This window comes from Dreissena polymorpha, chromosome 1, assembly GCF_020536995.1.
Source record: "Dreissena polymorpha isolate Duluth1 chromosome 1, UMN_Dpol_1.0, whole genome shotgun sequence".
Classification (NCBI taxonomy): domain Eukaryota; kingdom Metazoa; phylum Mollusca; class Bivalvia; order Myida; family Dreissenidae; genus Dreissena; species Dreissena polymorpha.
The window spans coordinates 165,829,562-165,850,760 of NC_068355.1; the positions used below are offsets into that span (position 1 = coordinate 165,829,562).

The 21,199-nt window shown below is 34.8% G+C and overlaps 3 protein-coding genes across 3 annotated transcripts in view; all 3 read right to left on the bottom strand.

The window, feature by feature from the left end:
* Positions 1-21,199, bottom strand: part of LOC127859568 (mucolipin-3-like) — a 297,009-nt gene that overhangs the window by 181,419 nt on the left and 94,391 nt on the right. The window lies entirely within an intron of this gene.
* Positions 1-21,199, bottom strand: part of LOC127859558 (uncharacterized) — a gene marked incomplete in the record, with an annotated part of 282,340 nt that overhangs the window by 41,544 nt on the left and 219,597 nt on the right.
* On the bottom strand, positions 281-8,641 carry LOC127859759 (forkhead box protein D5-B-like). The gene is made up of 2 exons (XM_052397270.1): positions 7,095-8,641; positions 281-2,267 (listed from the first exon to the last, which is right to left on the bottom strand). The coding sequence occupies exons 1-2, from the start codon at positions 8,387-8,389 to the stop codon at positions 2,240-2,242; spliced, it is 1,323 nt and encodes a 440-aa protein (XP_052253230.1). The 5' UTR covers positions 8,390-8,641; the 3' UTR covers positions 281-2,239.

The window sequence follows — 21,199 nt, forward strand, 5'->3', positions numbered from 1 at the left end:
CAGATACGAGTCCGATTTTACAACTGTATAACAACAAAATAACAAGCAGCAAAAGAAAATGAAATCATCTATCATATGATAATGATTCATCATTTAAGATACAATATATGCAGAAATATCAATGTTGCATTATTCGCTCGTTCTTGATGTCGGATGTGTTTATGAGAGAATTGAGAATATCGGTCTTGGCTTTTAAGCACGTTTATGATGCTGTCAACAATCATCGATGTGTGTACATGATGTTGATAAGTCTATTAAATAATAAGAAGAAACGTTGCACTCATGCTTGTACATTGTATTTAAACAAAACACGTTTAATTACTTTACAAATATATATACATATTTAACAATAATGCATAGATTTCATTGTTACTATCACATACAGTAAAATAAATTATTATAAACAAAACAAAAACAACGAAGAACGTATTCTTGATGAACATTTACATAATATAGAGAAGATCCAATGCGATTTCGTAAATATATAGGTTTAGTTATAAAAATGACATTCCAATAATTACTGACATCATGTTTAAACGGAAACGTGTTGGTTTCATTTCTCAAACAACAATACCGTTATAATGAGCCTCGCTGTGGGAAAACGGTGCTTAGTGCATGTGCGCAAAGTGTCGTTCCAGATTAACGTGTGCAGTCCGCACAGGTAAATCAGGGACGACACTTTCAGCTTTAAGGTATTTTTGTTTTAATGGTCGCTTCTTAGCGAAAATCAAGTTTAGGCGGAAAGTGTCGTCCACGAGGACTGCGCAAGCTAATATGGGACTACTTCTTAGCCAGTTTCTCCAATTGAGGCTCGTGTGTTTTACGTCTCATCATCAACAGTCACGAGAGCAAGTACTGTCAAATCGCAGAAAGCGCAGATTCCACAAAAACGGAACAAAATACATGTCCATTAATAACACTTTCTTTCCGGTTCCTTATTTTAAAAATGAATATTTCATTGTCTCTACCGGTGAACCCAGCTTAAAAAAACAAAGACCATACAATAAGTCTTAAACAATTCTCTTCAACCATGAACTCGTGAATGACATACTCAAGCATTAAGTCGTTCACCACGATTTGCATATTTTTCTCTAGCGTTCTAGGTGACAATGCAATAGTTGTACTAAAGTATCAAAGTTTAATTGAATATTTCTGTAACAATTATCAATATGCATTCAATAAACTAAATTAATTGGATGCAGTGTATATCACTAGATCGAAAGTATTAGTTCACAAAATGTGGTTATAATTAGATTATTGTTAATATGTTCAATAAATAATTGTCTTCAAAGTTATGCTCACTCTCAAGAATAAGTGTGTCTTGTTCTGAGAAAACTGGACATAATTCATGTGCGTAAAGTGTCGTCCTAGATTAGCTTGTGAAGTCCGCACAGGCTAATCTGGGACGACACTTTACGCACATGAATTATGCCCAGTTTTTTCACAACAAGACACAATTGATAGGGATTGGTACCAGTCGCGGATTTGATTTGTGGCGGTCTTGTCGGTCTATGCAAATAAACGGGAAAATTATTATGACATTACAGAGTAATACAACGTTCATTACATAAGGCATTGAAACTTATCAAGAGAGTGTTTTACTTATTGTTTATGCGGATTCTTATCGGTTTCTATGTAAATTACTGTGGATTTATATATCACCTATTGATACATATATTATATGTGGTGACGCAAACAATTATTATTTGCAATATTCCTGATTGTTTATAATGTCGATTGTAGCATTTTCCTTATTGCAGAAGACGTTTTTGCATTGCGGAAAATGGCTGTCAATGTTTGAGCTTATTTCCAACAATATATCAGCGCTAAATTAATAAAATGTTATTGCTTTTGAAAAAGCCAGAAAATATTGATATTCCTACTAGAGTTACACTCAAAAAAGTTATTTTGATAAATAAAATGCAGGTCAAAAATAAGTAGTCCGCTATTTGCAACCGACTGTTGTAAGTTTTCGTTTTTCCTAGAATTCATTTATCGATTTATTTATGCCAAGTAAACGAATGCAACAAATGACTGGAGCTGAAAACTAAACCTTGAAAAATGTCATACAAAAACTTTTTTTAAATAAATAATCTTCGGTGTTAGCTAATTCAGTTCAAATGTTTATTCCATATATATGCGGTGCCGAACATACACTCCTAGCGTCTTGTTCCAAGGATGATCCTGTGTCACTGATGACGTCATGGATTGCGTCAGTTGGCGTCTCGCGAGATACCTTTTAGACCAATGCAGGGGCTGTGTAGTTTCTGAAAATATTTAAATAATACATATACTTATTTATTTATATGAAAATAAATTGATTGTATTATATTTATATATGTTTATTATAATGAAAATTGACGATAGCTAACAAAAGGAAGTATTTTTTATTAAGTATCCCACAATTGACATTTCATTTTATGAGGTTTTTTTACTTCGATCGTAACGGTAATACTAGGATGGAAAATGTATTTTTATAAGATAGTTTCACATGTTCTCTCCTTCAACAAATAAATTTGAGGTTGGGTAAAATGTTTAATGTTTTTATAAAGTGTTGCATTTTAAAATCACATTTAGTTATTTTATGTCTGGCAAAACGACATATGGATGAGTAATGCAAAACTGTTTGAACTTTTAAATAACTAGTTGGAACCACTAAACGAAAAACATGTGAGTATTTATTTTTCATGAAGTATTAAAACATTTCTGTAAACTAGTATTTTGCATAAGATAAATATAAATTATCGTTGAAGACAAGTATGTCAAACTGTCGGTATAAATATTTCTAATATATTATTTGCACGTCAATACTTCGATTATGCTCAGGAATTTGTGTATAGAATATCGTTTACGAAATTCATAAGTATTTCTCAATTCGGGTTCAAGTGACAAAACAATAATATTCAATAGATTTTCAGTTTCGTCTAGTCCACAATTTATAAACAACAGTGTTCAGAATTCCAAACAATCTGGTAGTTTTGGTCCAAATTTGTACAAAATCTGCAATTGCGCGCGCATTTGGGTGCGCTTGATTTTCATAGACTTTCGATAACCGACTCGGAAGCACAGTGTCTCGATCGAGTGCTCTAGAATGTCAAACGAAAATCCAGTTTGGATTAAAACGGAGATTACAAGAATTCTACGGTCAATATTCCTCATAGAGAGCTTTTAACATTCCAAAAGTTCACCGATCAACTCAATATTTTTTCTAATGAAAAACTGATAGCTCGAAGGAATTCGATTTATGGTATAAGTTTTATGAACACAGTTCATCCTGAAATATATACCTGGCAAGAGTAGATTAAGGAATCGGCTACCGTTTAAAAAAAGTGTTGGAAAAATAACTGTGCCATCATGGCGCTACCTATTTTAGTCGCATCTCCAGATTCACGGCAAACATGTATACGTACTGGGCAAAAGTCTCGTGATGTGTCTTTTAATAGAAGGTGCAAGAACATATTATAATTAAAAAATAAAACTTAATCTAAAATTATTTTTGTTTTTATAAATGTCGGTGAAATGACCGAAAATCTGACATTTGAATGAACAAAACTTGTCATTAAAAAGGAAAAATCGTCGTAAAAATGCTGTCGAGATGGCATGCTGTAAATTATATTAAAAAAAAAAGACCACGATGGTACAGGACTTCTTGATCCCAAAATATACCACATATTAAACACAGCAATTGTTTTGTGAAAAACTGTACTACACAAATAAAGAAAAGTAAAATGAATCGTTTTTATGAATTACAAATATATTTGACTTCATATTTAACTCACATAAAAATATCAAAAACCCTGTTTTTACAATTGATTATCTTTTTGAGACGTCGACATTTATGTTCAATTATAACTACATGATGTTCTCAATCAAATTAAAATATAAATTTAAATAAGCAACAAGTTTATAAGACATGAATTTCCCATGTTTGCTCGTGTTAATGAGTCTGTGCATGCCCTTGTTTAACCTCCGCGTCAAATGTTTTAAGGATCCGCTTTGGACATAAATGCTGCTGTGCGAGTGAAGGGCTACACCGGACATAAATGTTGTTGTGCGAGTGAAGGGCTTCACCGAACATAAATGTTGTTGTGCGAGTGAAGGGCTACACCGGACATAAATGTTGATGTGCGAGTGAAGGGCTTCACCGAACATAAATGTTGATGTGCGAGTGAAGGGCTACACTTGTTATTCGTATTGGTCTGATTTTAGAAAATGGCCATTCTTGTAATACAAACTAGACCTTCAAACAAAATATCAAATCAATGCCAATCATACCCTTTATGTCATGCAGATTGCTTTGATCTGATGAGTGAATCAAATCATACGCTACAAAAATTCTATTTTACCACATTTAAGGGACCTTTTCACGTTTTGGTAAATTGACAAAATTAAAAAAAAAGTTGTTTCAGATTCGCATATTTTCGTTTTAGGTATGATATTTGGGAGGACACAGTAATCATGCTATAAAATATTCGTAATATGCATCTTTTGACGATTTAAAAACCTGAAAATTATAAAGCGTTGCAACGCGAAACGATTTAATTATTTGGAAGGTTTGGTTGTTGTCGTTATATTTAGTGACACTACGAAGATTGCTTATATAAAGTATAAAATACATCACTCTATACATCATTGTATGAGCACGGATGGCCGAGTGGTCTAAGCGTTAATTTTATTCTTGTTTTTACTGGAGCTTTTTAGATCAAATGCTAACATTAATAAATATGAAGCATTTAATGACAAATATCAATACATGTCAGCATCTGTGAAAAGGTCCCTTAAACATGTAATATATATTTTCATGTTTTATCGGCATTATAAAGCATTCGGACTGTATTTGTAGGAATGTAATATATTCCATATGTTTAATCATACAAATAATTATGTAAGGTAATTTCTTTGTTTGCAAAAGCGTTGATTTATTTGTGTTGAGAACTTACAGAAATCAAAGTGCGGCCTGAAAACGTCTCTTGTCTTATTTTTTTAAATAATATATTATAAATATTATTATATTTGAATGCAAATCGTGTGAGTCTGTAAACATTTAAAACCACATGCACGAACATATTTTGAAAATTGGAATGGATTTTAAATATTGCAAAATTTCTTTATATTGCAATAAATCTTCAGATATTACACCCACACATTCGTTGCCATTAAATCAAAGCGGCATCTTCATTAATTATTGTTTAATCCTGTTTTATCAATATATTTTCTTAATAGTTCCCGTCAACACCGCATATACATAGATGCGAAACTTTAAGTATTAAAGATGTTGTGACTTACTATCCGTGGTATTTGGATAAGGAATCTGGCACCGATAAACTTGTTTGATTTTCTCGCTTAGAGTGTCGCATTTAAAGTGGATTACCAAGTATTTGATTAGACCAGTGCGACAGACTATCATCTAAAATAAACAATCTGATATCACGTACATCACCTGGCATTTAATTATTTATTTGTATATTTATGTATTTATTTATTTATTTATATATATTTACATATGTGTCCATTTATTTTAATTATTCATTTTTTACAACACATGCGTTATTAATTTTGTGTTTTATAAATAATAAAATAATATAATAAAATAATAAAATACAAAATAATGTATTAAATACAACAAATATAAGCGAAAATATTCTCTATTTATGTATGATTCATTTTCACTAAATTAGGACTTCAAACTGGTAGATATTATAGGCATAACATTGCCATAAACCAAAGATATTGTTTGCGTTGCAATTTGAACGACATCGAACACGAATTGCTCTTCGTGTATATATGTCCTACATTTTCGAATTTTATTAAAAGAAAACATACCTTATATAACCAACCGACAATGTATGCATACATTTGTAAGTATATTAAAATACAAAAAAAGAACGGAATTGATAAACTTGTGTATGTAAAATTATCACTTAAATAAGAATCAAGTGATTCTGAATGCAACTAGAGAATTATTATATGTATCTTTTGCATGTTTTTGGTAATGCTTATTTCACTTACATTATTTCGCTAATTTTACATTGTTTTTGTATGTATAAGCATTTTAATACTTTCTTGTTCCGCTTACGTCGAATATGTGCGTGCTTTTGTTAGGTTTTGTTGACGATGTTCATTGTACAAGTCGAAATAAATTGTATGCCACTATGTTTCTATTTCTTTTAGTGCCAACTTTTCAAAAAGCTGTGTGAATGTCTCATTTATCATGAAAAAGAATGGGTTCCAATTATGACAATTTAATTCAAAACATTGTATAACATTTACTAATACGTGTGGTTGGAAGGTAAAACATTATACATGTATTATGAAAAAATAAATTATATATTTTAGACGAGATTTCATTAATTGTAAATTACCATAAAAAAATCTGTTCAATTAAGATATATATTTCTCGCCAAACAGTATTATTGTGGTTGCAGTCATATTCCAATATTAATATTTTTCAAACGATAAATAGAGCCATTAAATAAAATGATATTATTATTAAAGTTGAATGCAAATAATAATTTTGAGTGTGTCATATGAATGTATTTATTTAATTGCCTATTTATTTGCTCTATAACACAAAGAGCTTACGACAATTTACATAAATTGCACAATGTCCGTTTCGTTCTTTGTAACAGCGTTATTTTAAGACAAACAACAAACGCTGCTGACTGATACTAGTATTCAGTGAAACCCATGCTTTTTAAACTGTAATATAAATGCCATCCAATATGGTATTAAATCACTTAAAAATTATTTGGAGCTATTGATTGGGCGTATTAGACACACTGGTACAAATTTATCATATTTGAAAACAAATATAATGTTTAATTATTTTCGTAAAATTAATAAACATACATATTCGTTTTCAAATACGACACATTTGTTACAAAGAACAAAACGGACATTGTGCAATTTATGTTAACTGTCGTTAGCTCTTCGTGTTGTAGAGCAAATAAATAGGCAATTAGACGTCATGTAAGTTTGTAATTTTCTTTATTCTAAATGATTCTGTACACAACAAAGCATTCTTAAAAGAAGGTTTATGGACATTTTTTTTCGCTTTCGTATTCAATGCAGTTAAAATATATGGTTTTTGGTACCTTGACGAAAGAGCTGCGTTTAACTGGTAAGTTGACTGGTCCGTGTAGGCACTCTGGGGCCACTGAGGCGAGGGATTGCTGTACGGGGTGCCGCTACACCCGGTTGTCTGGTTTCCGTAGTTGTTGTTACCATGGTACCACTTCATGAACGGGTTGTTCATATTCTGTCGTAGCAACGCGTCGTCTAGTCGATAAGCGCGGCGCTCGGCCTCTGTGTACGGTGAATAAATAGAGCTCAGAGCGGGGGCCGGGTTGAAGGAGACGCTGGGGCCCAACGGCGGGGTGGTTCCGATATATCCGTTGGCCATGTGGTATATGCCAAGGTCGCAGTCCTTCTTACGACCGCGGCGACGGGATCGACGCCTCTGGCGGAAGTCACCCCGCATGAAGTCCTGAATGTTCGCCGGATGGATAGCCCAGTAGTTGCCCTTCCCGTCCTCGCAGCGGCCTGCTTTAATGAAACAGTCATTAAGCGACAAATTATGCCGAACACTGTTTCTCCACCCTTGGCCTTTGTTGATGTAATATGGGTAATTTTTTTCAATCCAATTATAGATCGAACCTAAGCTTAGTCTTTTCTGAGTGGATTCTAATATTGCTTTGGCAATCAATGCAATGTACGACAATGCCGGCTTCACGTCCGAATTTCCGCGCGCCTTGTCGTCTTCTTGCGTCGTTCCCTCGGTTTCGACGCTGCCGTCGGCCTTGCAACATTCCTCTTGGCTTTTAATATCAATGGCGTTCAAACATTCTGCTGAATTGTTTGGTGACAGCGATTCTTGCAACGAGAGGTCATTTTTAAAATCAGACAGTTGATCACTCACCAATTTCATATTATGCTCCCCTGTATGAGATGTCGCTTGGTGGTTCTGGTGGCTATGGTGGTGATGATCGCTTTGAACGTCATTAAGGTCCGAGGTCTCGGACTCGAACCTCTGTCCGATTACGCTATCATGTAGCTGAGCGTCCACAATATCCGTTTTAAGCAGCATCCCTTCTCTTGGAAGACCGCCAAAATCGCCGCTACCGTTCATCTTGTAGTAGGGTGATCCGCTTCCGGTAAGGTAGCCATTGTGAAACACGGTTGATTCCGTGTATGACGGCGGCTCCCGTGACGCATAGTGAACACTTCCAGTAATCGCGCTATTGTAACCATGGTAACAATTTTCCTGCGTTTCCTGAAAATGGCCGTGATGAAGCTTAATGCCACTTCCGTCATATCCCAGTGAACTGTACAAGCCGTTCTGGAATCCGTTTCCTTCTAAATACCCACTTTGCAATGTTGTGTTATACATTTTAAAATCAACACATAAACAGCGTCTAAAAAAGTTTTCTTCGTTTATTATTCTGTAAATGTTAATTTCTTATTTCATAAATATTGATTCAAAATATTCGCAAACTGTTTTATTGTTTCCATCAAATGTTTATAAAACAGGAATTAAAGAAACGTAAATAAACATCATTAAGAATTATGAAACTAGGCAAAACACCACACTAAGTCCTTCGTATGTCTGTCTGTATACATGAAAGAAGGCAAACTAGCTCAAACATTTGCACCAAGTGGTTTTAAACAAGATTTGATTTATTTTTATCTTAGCCGTGAAAATCATCATGTCAAATTTCAAGATCTCTTAAGGTGTCACAAGGGCAAAATCATACGACGTGTTTCAATTGGTCGAGGGAACGGCATTTTATCCCGCAAAATCGTTTGACGATCCGGTAACGCAATGTCATTCGTTGACATTTTCAGGGGCGGGTATTTATCAGGGGCGATGTTTTGGTAGCGAGGTAAACGGTGTGAAGTAGCCTAATAGATTAGAACCAGATTTACATGATAACTATTTAAACCTCGGTTTCGGAATAAATTTCAATTTACACGGTATCGCCCTAATCCGAATGTTGTCCCGCGTAAATTAAGATGCAATTATGACATGATAAATTTCGAGACTACGTTACGTATTGAAATGCAGAAGTTTAGATTTAGGGTACGGAGTTTGAGCCTTAATTTAATGCGTATTTCTCGAGTTATTAAAGTGATCGCCTTGTTTGATAGCAGCTCTGGTATTTTAAATTTATGTTCAGAACGATTTTATTTCCTCTTAATAGTTACCAATTTCAGATTAATATAAACCAATGAAAGCTCAAGAAAAGAAGAAACAGTGCTGCGTCAAAGTACACAACGAACAGAACAGAACAGAACGAGAGCAAACGTGTGGTCTGAATTTTTATCATTTTCTATTATCACAGATTTAAATTTTTAACAATATTCTTGGCAACGAAATATGGAATATACTTACCATTAACATAAAAAATTACAAACCAAATTTATGACAGGTTATTGCGCTTATGTGTTTTATTATTTCTGTTATTCTAACGAACCAAATTGTAGACTGCTGTTTGTGTTAATATATAATATAATACGCTTAAACAAGAAATATCTTTAAAAAAGATATACGGCGTTGATTGTGGTTGGAGTTTATGGAAGGTAAAGATTTAAATGAATGAGATCAAGGATAGCTAATATCTTTTTCTGTGCAGTTTTTAGCTGCATCAAACGCAGTACGGGATGTTACGCGGAGTTTTCGCGGCTTATTTTACATTATTACATATTGCTGGTCATAAACCTATAGATACAAAAAAGAAAACCAAAGTCAACCGGCCACACGCGAAGTCTCCGTACATAATTTTAAATATGTATACGCGCGTTCTTCGAACAAACCTGTTTGAGTGGTTTATCGGGAATTGCTACGTGTATTTGATTCGATTATTAACAGTATCGAGAATCATCGCGCTCATACTTAATACATTAGTCAATATGCTGCAATAATACATTAGTAAATATGATGGAATAATTCTTGTTAATTAATTAAAAATAATATTTATCATGGTATTGTTGAAAACACATTAAGAATCTATTATTGACATGCCATAAAATAATATCGCTGGATATCTTCATTTCACATCTTTCTGGTGGTAAAGAAAATTCTGGTTCACCTAGTTCACGCTATAGCGTCTTTATTATATAACTATTATATAACTGACCGCGAACTCCGAACAGCACAGAAGGTCTGACCTGTATATAAACTCTGGCATTCAAACACACTAACCGCGAACTGACCCCTTATACCTCGCGGGTTGAAATGCAACACATTAAAGTGAGGCATCGCTTCCACTGCTCTTTATACTTTTACATATAACATGTTGACAGGAATATGGAAGTCAGTACTAAATATGAGAACATGGCCTTTAAGTACACAACGTTCTCGCGCTGAAAATCCTCTGAAAATAAAAGATGTACGCACAAACTGTATTGATGTCGAGATTGAGTGTAAAACTGTTCTATCTATAAAGCCTTTTTATAAGAGATATAACTGTTTCATGCTGAACACGCAGTAAAACAGTGTTACAAAGACGCGGACATGTTTCCAATGTTCTAGTGGTATTATCAAATCAGCCAATGCAGTCAATGAAGTGTATTCATCTGTACTTGGCCGCGGGAAGTTTTATTTGAATTCTATTGGACGCTAACAAAGGTCAGGCTAAGGTGAAAAGCTGGCGTATTCAGCTGACGCCGAAAAAGGTTTCATTTCGCTTTGAGGTCATTTCTTTAACTCGCCCATCCCGTCCTATTTATTTACTGCACTGCTCTTTATTGCATAGCCTTCTTTTTTTTATTCAGTTTTGCACCCTTCTTATTTTCTATCTCGTTCCGCAACTAAGAAAGTCGTTCCCACGACATAGCTAACACATTCTACGAGTTAGTAATTCGTTCTCTCGAGTTAGTATGTCATGGGAACGAGATCGAACAAAAAGAGTTCATTTAAAAAAAAGAGGAATGAATGTCATACGTTGCATTTTTACGAAATATTTGATTAAAGGAAGTCATTCTAAACAAAAATTCAGCCTAGGCGGGAAGTGGTGTCCGATATTAGCCTTTGCGGACTGCACAGGCTCAAAGGTTGCTCTGCGTAGCTTTGTGTATTAGTAGCGCTAACATTACACGCGCAAAATAATTGTTTAACGTACCATGTATGTCATTCGATTTTTATTTCAAAACGTATATGATGTGCTCTACATAATGCAACTGATGAAAACCGGCTGCAGGACCGAAATTACATGTCAGTAGTGTCGTATACTTTCGTTTAATTTTCGTGGGTTAAAACTGCATCGACTGTTAATTCGAATATCTCAATAGTATCCCTGGACTATATAACTTGAAGCAATAGGTATGCATATCAACAATTATAACATTTGGGCATAAATATTTCCAACTCGTTGAATAACAAACAAATGTTCAGTCACTTTGCGCATGCAACGAATACATGTTGACATAGCATCATGCTATGAATAATTGTTTGCAATTAAAATTACTAAAAGAGTCTGTCTTCATTTAAAAAAATCATAAATCAGTACTAGTACACATTCAGCTCAAATTCAACGTACATGATAGAACCAGCTGGAAAGTACTTGATCATTTTTACCGTTTCTTTCTTTTGTATGAGAAATTAAAGTAGCTTGATAACATATTTGTGTATTTTGACCAATGTCATTTAATACATTCACTCGCACAAATGTTATATTCAGGATAGGTTGCAACTGTTTTATAAGAAACAATGAACAAAATATAAAACAATGCATTCCCTGCGATTCGACCACTGGATCATTCGAGCAAAAGCCAACGCGTTCACCATTGCACTCTACAGGCTTTTGAATTATGGACAAACATGTAGTTTAAACGCTCTTTTTGTAATACGATTACTCTTATCGATGAAAAGATACAAACGCATTATAATCTCCTGATTTCGATCGATGATTAACAAACCGATATTTAAAAAATATACAGTCATGAGAGTTGTTTTGCTTGTTTAAATATAATGAATGCATTCATTGTTGAATCTTTTAACATATTGTTTTTAATTGTCATTTTGCTAAACATTTAACAAGTCTCTTTAAGTTTAAAATGTATGTTACGTTAATATTTGCTTGTTCATTCCACAACTCCTTATAATTTTAGTCATTTAAATGACACAAATAAAATTCCTATGCATAAAGGAAGTGCTCACACCATTTCGTGTAACTATTTCAATTTGATGCGTAATGTCTGTTGTATAATTTTTGTCGTAGCCATGCTTTTTACCAAATGACCCTATGCACGTGTATCTGGGAAAGAATCTACATTTTTGTAGCCCCATATATTTTAATGAAATAAAAATTCTAAAAACAAATCTAGCAAGTATTATATTTTTATACTTGTGATCAATGTACATTCATTGCGTTTATTCAAGGGGCCTTTTCACAGATTTTGGCATATTTTGAAGTTTGTCATTAAATGCTTTATACTGATAAATGTAAACATTGGATATTAAAAGCTCCAGTAAAAAATCAAGAATAAAATTAAAAAAAGGAAAATAAGTAGACGGAACCAGGGCTCGAACCAGTGACCCCCGGAGTCTTGGAGTTAGTCTGAAGTAAAAACGCATTGGCCCTCTCGGCTATTCCGCCGGGTAAACACAGTTTAAGTATTTTATACTTTATATAAGCAATCTTCGTAGTTTCGTAAATTTAAACGACAACGACAGAACTCTCCAAATTATTTAATCGTTTCGCGTTGCAACGCTTTATAAGTTTTAGGTTTTCAAATCGTCAAAAGATACATATAGTGGCTATATTGGACTATGGTAAATGTTCAGTAATACTGTTTCCTCACAAATATCATAACTAAAACGAAAATTTGCGAATCTGAAACAACTTTTTTTCAATTTTGTCAATTTACCAAACCGTGGAAAGATCCCTTTAAAACGTTCAATGTATAAACATAATTTTACATTAATAGTTTTTTTTGCGCGAATCATGATGCAGCATTGTTAGTGAATCAAAAGCTACTATCTTCTTGTGGCGTTGTGTGTGGTAAAGAGCGGGTAATAACAAACAGAACACAACAGAACAGAAAGTTTATTCATATAACTTGAACATTTCCATTTCATCGTTACATGTACAAAACTGACAATATATAAGCAATAAGCACATGCATAGTAATGAGAAAGTGACCGAAATAGTAAATAATTAAGTGTTAAAATGCACTTAGGCCATCACATTACTCAACGTTTGCATTCAATGTATCAGTTATCATTTTAAAAGCATTTTTACAATATATCGCGAGTTTATTTAGGACTTTGGTTTTACTAGGTCGGTTAAAATAGAATTTGTCAATATACATGTTTTTAATATCTGTATAAAGGGGACATAAAATTACAAAATGATATTCGTCTTCGATATAATTTGAGTTACATATATTACATTTGCATTCGTTTTTACGAATATTTATATGTCTCCCAGATTGAATTTTTAACATGTGGGACGAAAGTCTTAATTTGCATATGTTTTTTTCTTAAATTAAGTTTTGGGTTATGTTAAGGTTATCAGAGAATTCAAATCGATGTTTCAATTCTTTGTATAAAGTTAATGAACGTTTTACATTTAAATCATTTAGCCTCAAACCTATGTACATAGTAATAAGTCTAGTTTTAAATATAGGAATAAATACATTTGTATTTACTGATTCTGGATACATCCAAATATCTACAAAACCAGTACTTTGAAGCAAGTCCCGTACTTTGGTAATCCAATTGTTAAAGCGTTCCTTTGCAACAGAATGCTTTCTGAGCGGGTAATAACAAAGCGTTCATTTGTTACAGAATGCTTTCTGAGCGGGTAATAACAAAGCGTCCCTTTGTAACCGAATGCTTTATGAGCGGGTAATAACAAAGCGTTCGTGTGTAACAAAATGCTTTCTGAGCGGGAAATAACAAAACGTTCATTTATAATAGAATGCTTTCTGCGCTGGTAATAACAAAGCGTTCATTTCTAACAGAATGCTTTCTGAGCGGAAAATAAGAAAGCGTCCATTTATAATAGAATGCTTTCTGCGCTGGTAATAACAAAGCGTTCATTTGTAACAGAATGCTTTAAGAGCGGGTAATAACAAAGCGTTCATTTGTAACATAATGCTTTCTGAGCGGGTAATAACAAAGCGTTCATTTGTAACATAATGCTTTCTGAGCGGGTAATAACAAAGCGTTCATTTGTAACAGAATGCTTTCTGTTGTTCTTTCATATGGAGAGATGAGGAAACTTTGGTAACTTGTATAAAATTCGCAATTTCTTTCTAAAACCGGAAGCTATCGATTTTTAAATAACAGCTTTATGCCTAAGCAGAACATTTTCTTATTATTAGTTATTTTGTAAAGGGGTGCATAGTTGATTACTTGATCGGCGTCGCTTTGACCACAGTAACGTACTCAGGAGACGGAAATCGAACCCTTCAAGTTAGACTCTTGCTAGGGCAAAAAACCCATCGCTGACAAAATATTTTCTCTGTTCCATTTTACAATATTATGTACATGTGTTTTGGACATGGTGAGGTGTTTTATTTTATGTAAAGTAGCAGTCTCCGCGCAAAGATTTTACTTTCCGACATTTTTCGTCTAAAGGAAGACTGTTCTTGACGAAAGTGCAGTTACGGCGGAAAGTGTCGTTCCTGATTTACCGGTTCGGACTGAGCAGGCTAATCTGGGACGACACATTACGAACATGCATTAAACCCCCTTTTTACAGATCGAGGCTCATTTGATTTTAAAATGCGTTGTCGATGGAGTAGACAAATCGTCCGATTTTTCTCGTTTTTCTGTAATGGAATGATACAACAGATGCCTAATAAAGTGTAGATACATATTTTGAATATCGGTTTCTTGGTCACATTATCAACAAAAATATACCACAATGACATCATTTAATTCGAGCGTACACTTTCCCATGCGGAGGCAAGAAGTAAGCGACCAAGTCAAGACGTTCACAGATAATTTATCAAACATAACTGGACAAGCGATAGGACCGCAAGCTCGAAATACCGACCATCGTCTCAGACCGGCGACGCCAGACACCCCCGGTAATCCGAGCAACAGTCCGCACTTGACACAGGATTTCTCGTCACCTGCCGAGAGTTGCTACTGTCCGGCGAGACTCTTGAGCGGGACATCGTCACTATCGTCTGTGCGGACTCTCGTCTGCGTTGACTAAACTGTCGTCTGCGTCATGAAATCAAAGTAACATCTTAAGTGTCGCAAATTAAAAATGTAAAACAATCCACTTCTTATTTTCACACACATTACGGCCAGCGAGTCATTTACAACCCGTTTAAATATCTCTACATCAAGCCGGTTGACCGCCACTGGGGTTCGGAACGCGCACTTCGCATAGCTTTCATACGTCGTATCGCCATGCTGTTCGTTTGAGGTCGGTCATCACATTCTGAATATTTGACATATATTTGGTTACAGTATTTCGTTGATAGTTTTAACCATTATTATGAAATATATTTTGATAAGTTTTTAATAAATGCGAGGCAAAAAAATATATATCGTATGCTTCCTTTTGAAGAATAACAACTATAAATGTACATACTGATTTGCCAAGTGTTGTACGCGTCATGGTTTCTACACAAATGCGCCGGTACTTACTAACTCTGCTTCAATAACGTAGATTCTGACCTTTAAACGTATAGCCTGGGAACATTTTTACGTCAACATTCATTTTTCCACGGAAAAGCATATCAAAGGAAATACGCGCGACGTTGCTATGAAAACGGTTAACACGCTCTGGAATCCCTTACCGTACTCAAGTGGTTTCGTATCGGGGTACGATCAGTATCAAAGTCTCTAATTGCGCATCGGTTCGGGCAAATAATCCCGGGCACCATATAATTCATTCTGAACAAGCGATTTAACCGCGTTAAAAAGGAATTTAATAGTTGTAGGCGATTATTCCTGACTTTGAGATATTTATTACAGGTTCTTGTATTTATGTTAAATAGCAGTGTGAACAACGCTATAGTTTTCCGAAACTTCAAAAGAACTTATTTGGCATGTAGTTTGATTAACGTGTCATTTTGTTCGTATGATCTGGTGTGTAGAATAACGAATTAGTTTACTGTGATATCAATTTAGTTGAATTCGTATTTCATGTTTCGTTTATCGATACATACAAATATACAAAGAAATAGAGCCTGGTGTAGTTCACGGAATAAATTACTACATTGGGCATGGCATTTGCGAAATTTCCGCCTGTAAAATTTGCTTTTGAAAAAAGCAGTCTTGAATGTGTTCAATAAAGTTGACAATGCTAATGGAGAAGATGTAACAAGCAAAATATTGTTCACTCAATCGATGTTAATCCGTTATATCTTCGAAGTGAGGTAAATCCATGAAAGTAATGTAAGCTCTTTGTTTTGCCATTTGAAATTTTGAATCGATGGTTATTCATAGAGCAAAGTTTATTATTATCCCCGTCCCTCGAAAAGAGGTGGTATGTTGTATTTTTCCTGTCCGCCGGCCTGATGGTCGGTCATAGAGCATTTCGTTTCCGCAAAATATCTAGAGAACGCGTTAACCTTCGGTCTTTAACCTTGGTGTGATCGTTAATTGGGACTAAAGGAAGACAGTTGTCGATTTTGAGGTCAATCGGTGAAAGTTCAATGTAACAGGGGCTTGCAAAATGAAATGGACCATTTCGTTTCCGTACGATATCTAGAGAACGATTCCAGATAAGAGCATGTAAATGTGTATGGTTACTTGGAATACGAGGAATGAACGCCTATTGATTTTGAGATCGTAGGTTTAAGGCAAATATCACAGGTTCTTGTAACAAAAACAACAGGCTAATCAGGGACGACAGTTTCCGCTTAATGACATTTTTCGTTTAAATGAAGTCTCTTCTTAGCAAAAATCCAATTTAGGCAGAAAGTGTCGTCCCTGATTAGCCTGTGTGGACTGCACAGGCTAATCTGGGACGACACTTTACGCACATGCATTATGCCCAGTTTTCTCAGAACACGACTCATAATTAAGTTCGTATGCTGCTTAGTCATAAAGAAAGGAAGACATCCATCGTGTGTCAAAGCAACAAGCAAAAGGTCACGTAACGGGTGTGAGCATGCATGTTTGCAAACATCTCTTGTTTCAAGTATAAAATAACTCGTGATTCAGAAATAATATTACTCGCCTTTTAAATGGGTATATCGACGGTGACAGTTAACATGGTATAATTATGTATACAATTAGATTATCTTTAAAAAAAATATTTTTATTTTTACACATGGGTTTCGTTTTATAAACTCTCAATAAATTAATTATTTTTATTAACATTGAACGTTGTCCACGCGGGCGCGTGAAAATCTCCAGCATGATTAAAATCTTAATACATGAAATCTACATGAAGTACTGCTTTTATGACAGAAATATGACGTAGCAGACTCCTTATTGAAGTGTGCGATTGTTGCAGGTGTGAGTTCGAATATCACTAGATGCATCGTCAAACAAAATAAGGCATTGATTTATTTTTTCTTAATGAAGTCATCAATTAAACTTTGCTGCTATATAAATATCTTCCGCACAGAGGAAATGTACAATTTTAATAAATCGCGCATTTAATGGGAAATACCGTTGCTATACCTCATTTACATATATCGTCCAAGTGTATCTACCATTTTCTAGCAATTTACCACCACTTAAGTCACAAAGCTCCCGCGTCTGAACTCAAGTCAAGAATGTTTGACTTCTTTAAATATTATTATTCGTTGAGTTAATTGTCGATATTATAGTTTTGTACATTTAATTCAAGGTTTTAAAATACGAAAATCTATTAAAGAGTTGTTTTTATACGGAGCGTATTTTGTAAAGCCAATTTCTAAAACATTTTTGATGACACATTTCTTTCAATATGATTGCATAAGGAAGTGTACTAACTTTGCCGATATTTTTTTTTTAATTAAGATACACTAAAAATAAACATGTCTGAAAACGACACGATGTTGTCATGTTGCATACATGGTTTAACGCGAGTTTTCTGCGCTCTACGTTTGCCTACTAAAGTTGGTTGTGCACGACATTGTGTGAAGCTTGTGGACTATCGGCACTTGGTAGGGTTATCGAAATGGTTTCAACCGTACCACAATCTCAAGTTAAACGTGGGCATTCGTATGCTATCGTTAGTTACCGTAGCTTATACCCGACGATAGAATAAATAACCGTAACATTTCGTATAATACCTTGATGAAGTCGTCAATAATGATTTTCCGATTCTACAAATGTCGTAGATAATCGTAGTACCGCCAACGTACTGCACTCGTAGCCATACGAAAGAAGATACAATAGGGAGACTCTGTATCGCGATCCATCACGATTTACATGGCAAACAATTACAATCCATGCTCGGAAGCATTACCAATTACATTGTATTACAAAATGATGTTAATATGAATTATAGTCACTTATAGTTCTAAAAGAACGGTCATGTACATGATGTTATTGTATATTCTTGCTGTGTTGATTTTATATGTATGTATGTGAATGTGACTGAAATAAAGTAATAAACTATCCAAAAACCATGTAAGGACGGAAATTTTTGTTCTTATCCAAAATCTTGTATAATTGTACAACGATAATAAACACAAGTGATAAAACATGGGAACATCGCCTGTGAACGATGCAAAACACTCGAGGTTTAAACCGGTTTGGGACAAGCCAGACCTCTCACTCACTCTAAACGTAATAATAAACAAAGCGCGCGTCTAAAACGAACTCAGTCCATATGGACAGGTTCAGGTACACAATGAAATCATGAATCCCAAAACATGATGCGTGAATCGAATACTTATTACTCAATTTCGATGTACTTTTAATAGGATATAAATAAATGCAAAATTGTCCAACTCTAGAACGCGTCCGACTCGCGATCATTTTACGCTACTATATAGTATCGTTAGTTTCATAAATCATTTTAAACGATTATGAGATAGGTTTTTTAGTTATTAGTATACAAAGAAGCACGGTCCATACTTATCCCAGCTTGAAAAATCATCGACCACAATTGCAAGGCACTATAAGTTCTCTTTATACCGAAAGCTGTAACGCATATATCAAAGATATTACACTATTAAAGGGACCTGTTGACAGTTTGGTAGATTGATAAATTAAAAAAAAGGTTTCAGATTCGCAATGTTTCGTTGTAGTCATGTTATTTGTTAGGAAACAATAATATAGAATATTTACCATGCTCTAAAATATCCGTTATACCCATCTTTTGGAGATTATGTTGTTATCGTAATATTTTGGCACTATCTGGATTGCGTATATAAAGTTAAAAATTCATTTAGATTTTATATGTCAGTACATAAGGTAGTCGCGAAGAAACAGCGATGACATATAAATAAACTCTGACACACACACACATAGATTCGTATTAGCACGAATCGATGGCTGAGTGGTTTAAACGATTGACTTTTACTCACAGGGTCAGTGGTTCGAGCCCGGGTTTTGATAGTTTTTTCCTCTCTATATTTTTCCTTGTTTTATACTGGAGCTTTTTAGTTCCGATGTTTACATTTATCAATTTAAGGCTAATTTTAAAATTCAAAACATTCCAAAATCTGTGAACAAGTCCTTTTAATTTAACGATGACTCTACAAAGCATTTTCTTACAAACTAGAGGCAAGTCTCGAATTCTTCTGCTTCTGTTTGGTACGGTGAAGGGCCAGTTACGGCGTGGTACACCGGAGAGTGCGCTTGTTAGTTAGCTATATATATATACAGTCACTATATTGTTTTGCCTTTTTATGTCATTTAACCCTTGCTATATATATATATATATATATATATATATATATATATACAGTCACTATATTGTTTTGCCTTTTTATGTCTTTTAACCCTTGCTGGTTTTAAGTATTCAGTTGCTGGAATAGCTGGTACCAGCCCCCTCTGCCACTTTGTAGAGCATCACTAGGCGGTTGATTTTGCACCGTTCTTGGAGCGATGGTAGTACTAGTTGTTTTAGCATGTTGGTAACGCTGCCTTCTTCTCGTGATTTGTAGTCTCCAGTTATGAAACGGGCAGCTTGTTTTGCACTTGTTCAATTTTGTCTATATTACGAGTCAAATAAGGATCCCAAATTGAAGAGCAATAGTTCAAGCAATATCTCACTAGTGCTAGGTACGTTGTTTTCCAACAATCTATAGGGCAGGTCTTTAAATTTCTACGCAGTAGGGCCATTGTCGAGTTCGATTTCTTTGTCAATTTACTAATATGTGTTGACCAGGTTAAGTCATCAGATAGGGTTAGTCCCAAGTATGGATTATCGGGCACTTGTTTGAGAATATGGTCACATAGAGAATAAAAGTGTGGAGTCTTGTTCTTAATTGACATTACATAACACGTCTTTGCGTTAAAACGCATGCCCCATTTATCAGCCCATTTTTCAAGTTCTTTCCAGTCATTCTGAAGAATTTCAAAGTCTTTCTGAGATTTTATTTTCCGATATAGCAGGCAATCATCCGCAAAAAGGCGCACTTGTGTTTTGACCGAAAGTGGCACGTCATTTATGTGACATAAAAACCTGAGGGGGCCAAGTACCGTGCCCTGGGGGAGCACCGCAGTCCACTGTGGTCTTCTGGGAGACTTCTACTACAGCTTGCATAAATCGCTTTGTAAGAAAACGTTGTTAGCTGCGTATGTATCGTTCCAGTTATACCGTAGCATTTCAATTTGTACAAAAGTTCTTCGTAAGGCACAGTATCGAACGCCTTGGAAAAGTCTAGTATGATAACGTCTGTTTGGATTCCTTCATCGTGGAAAGATAATTAGTCATTTACAGTTACTAGTTATTGGGTCGCATACGAGAAGCCTGATCGAAATCCATGATTCAGGTTTGTAAGAATATTATTTCTCTCGAGATGGTTCAGTAAGTGCTTACAAATGATATGTTCAAGGTTTTTACACAGTACGGATGTTATTGATACTGGCCTGAAGTTTTCAGCGAGATGTACGTCCCCTTTTTGAATATCGGTGTGTCATTCGCATTAACCCAGTCGTATGGTAGGTCGCCACTATTTACTGATGTTTGGAAGATTGAACATATACCAGGTGCAAGATCTTTAGCGCATGTTTTAAAAATTGTATGTGGTATATTGTCTGGAATTATGTGTATCGTGGCATAAAATAACAGAAATCTTTTGATTTGTAGAATGATTTCGCCTGTTGAGGAAATGGTTACCG

Bases quoted from the DNA above. Each gene is read 5' to 3' on its own strand.
- LOC127859759 (XM_052397270.1), bottom strand. From the start codon at position 8,389: ATGTATAACACAACATTGCAAAGTGGGTATTTAGAAGGAAACGGATTC. The intron at 2,268-7,094 runs GTACCAAAAACC...AAATATTTTCAG, and splicing joins AACGCAGCTCTTTCGTCAAG to AAACTACACAGCCCCTGCAT.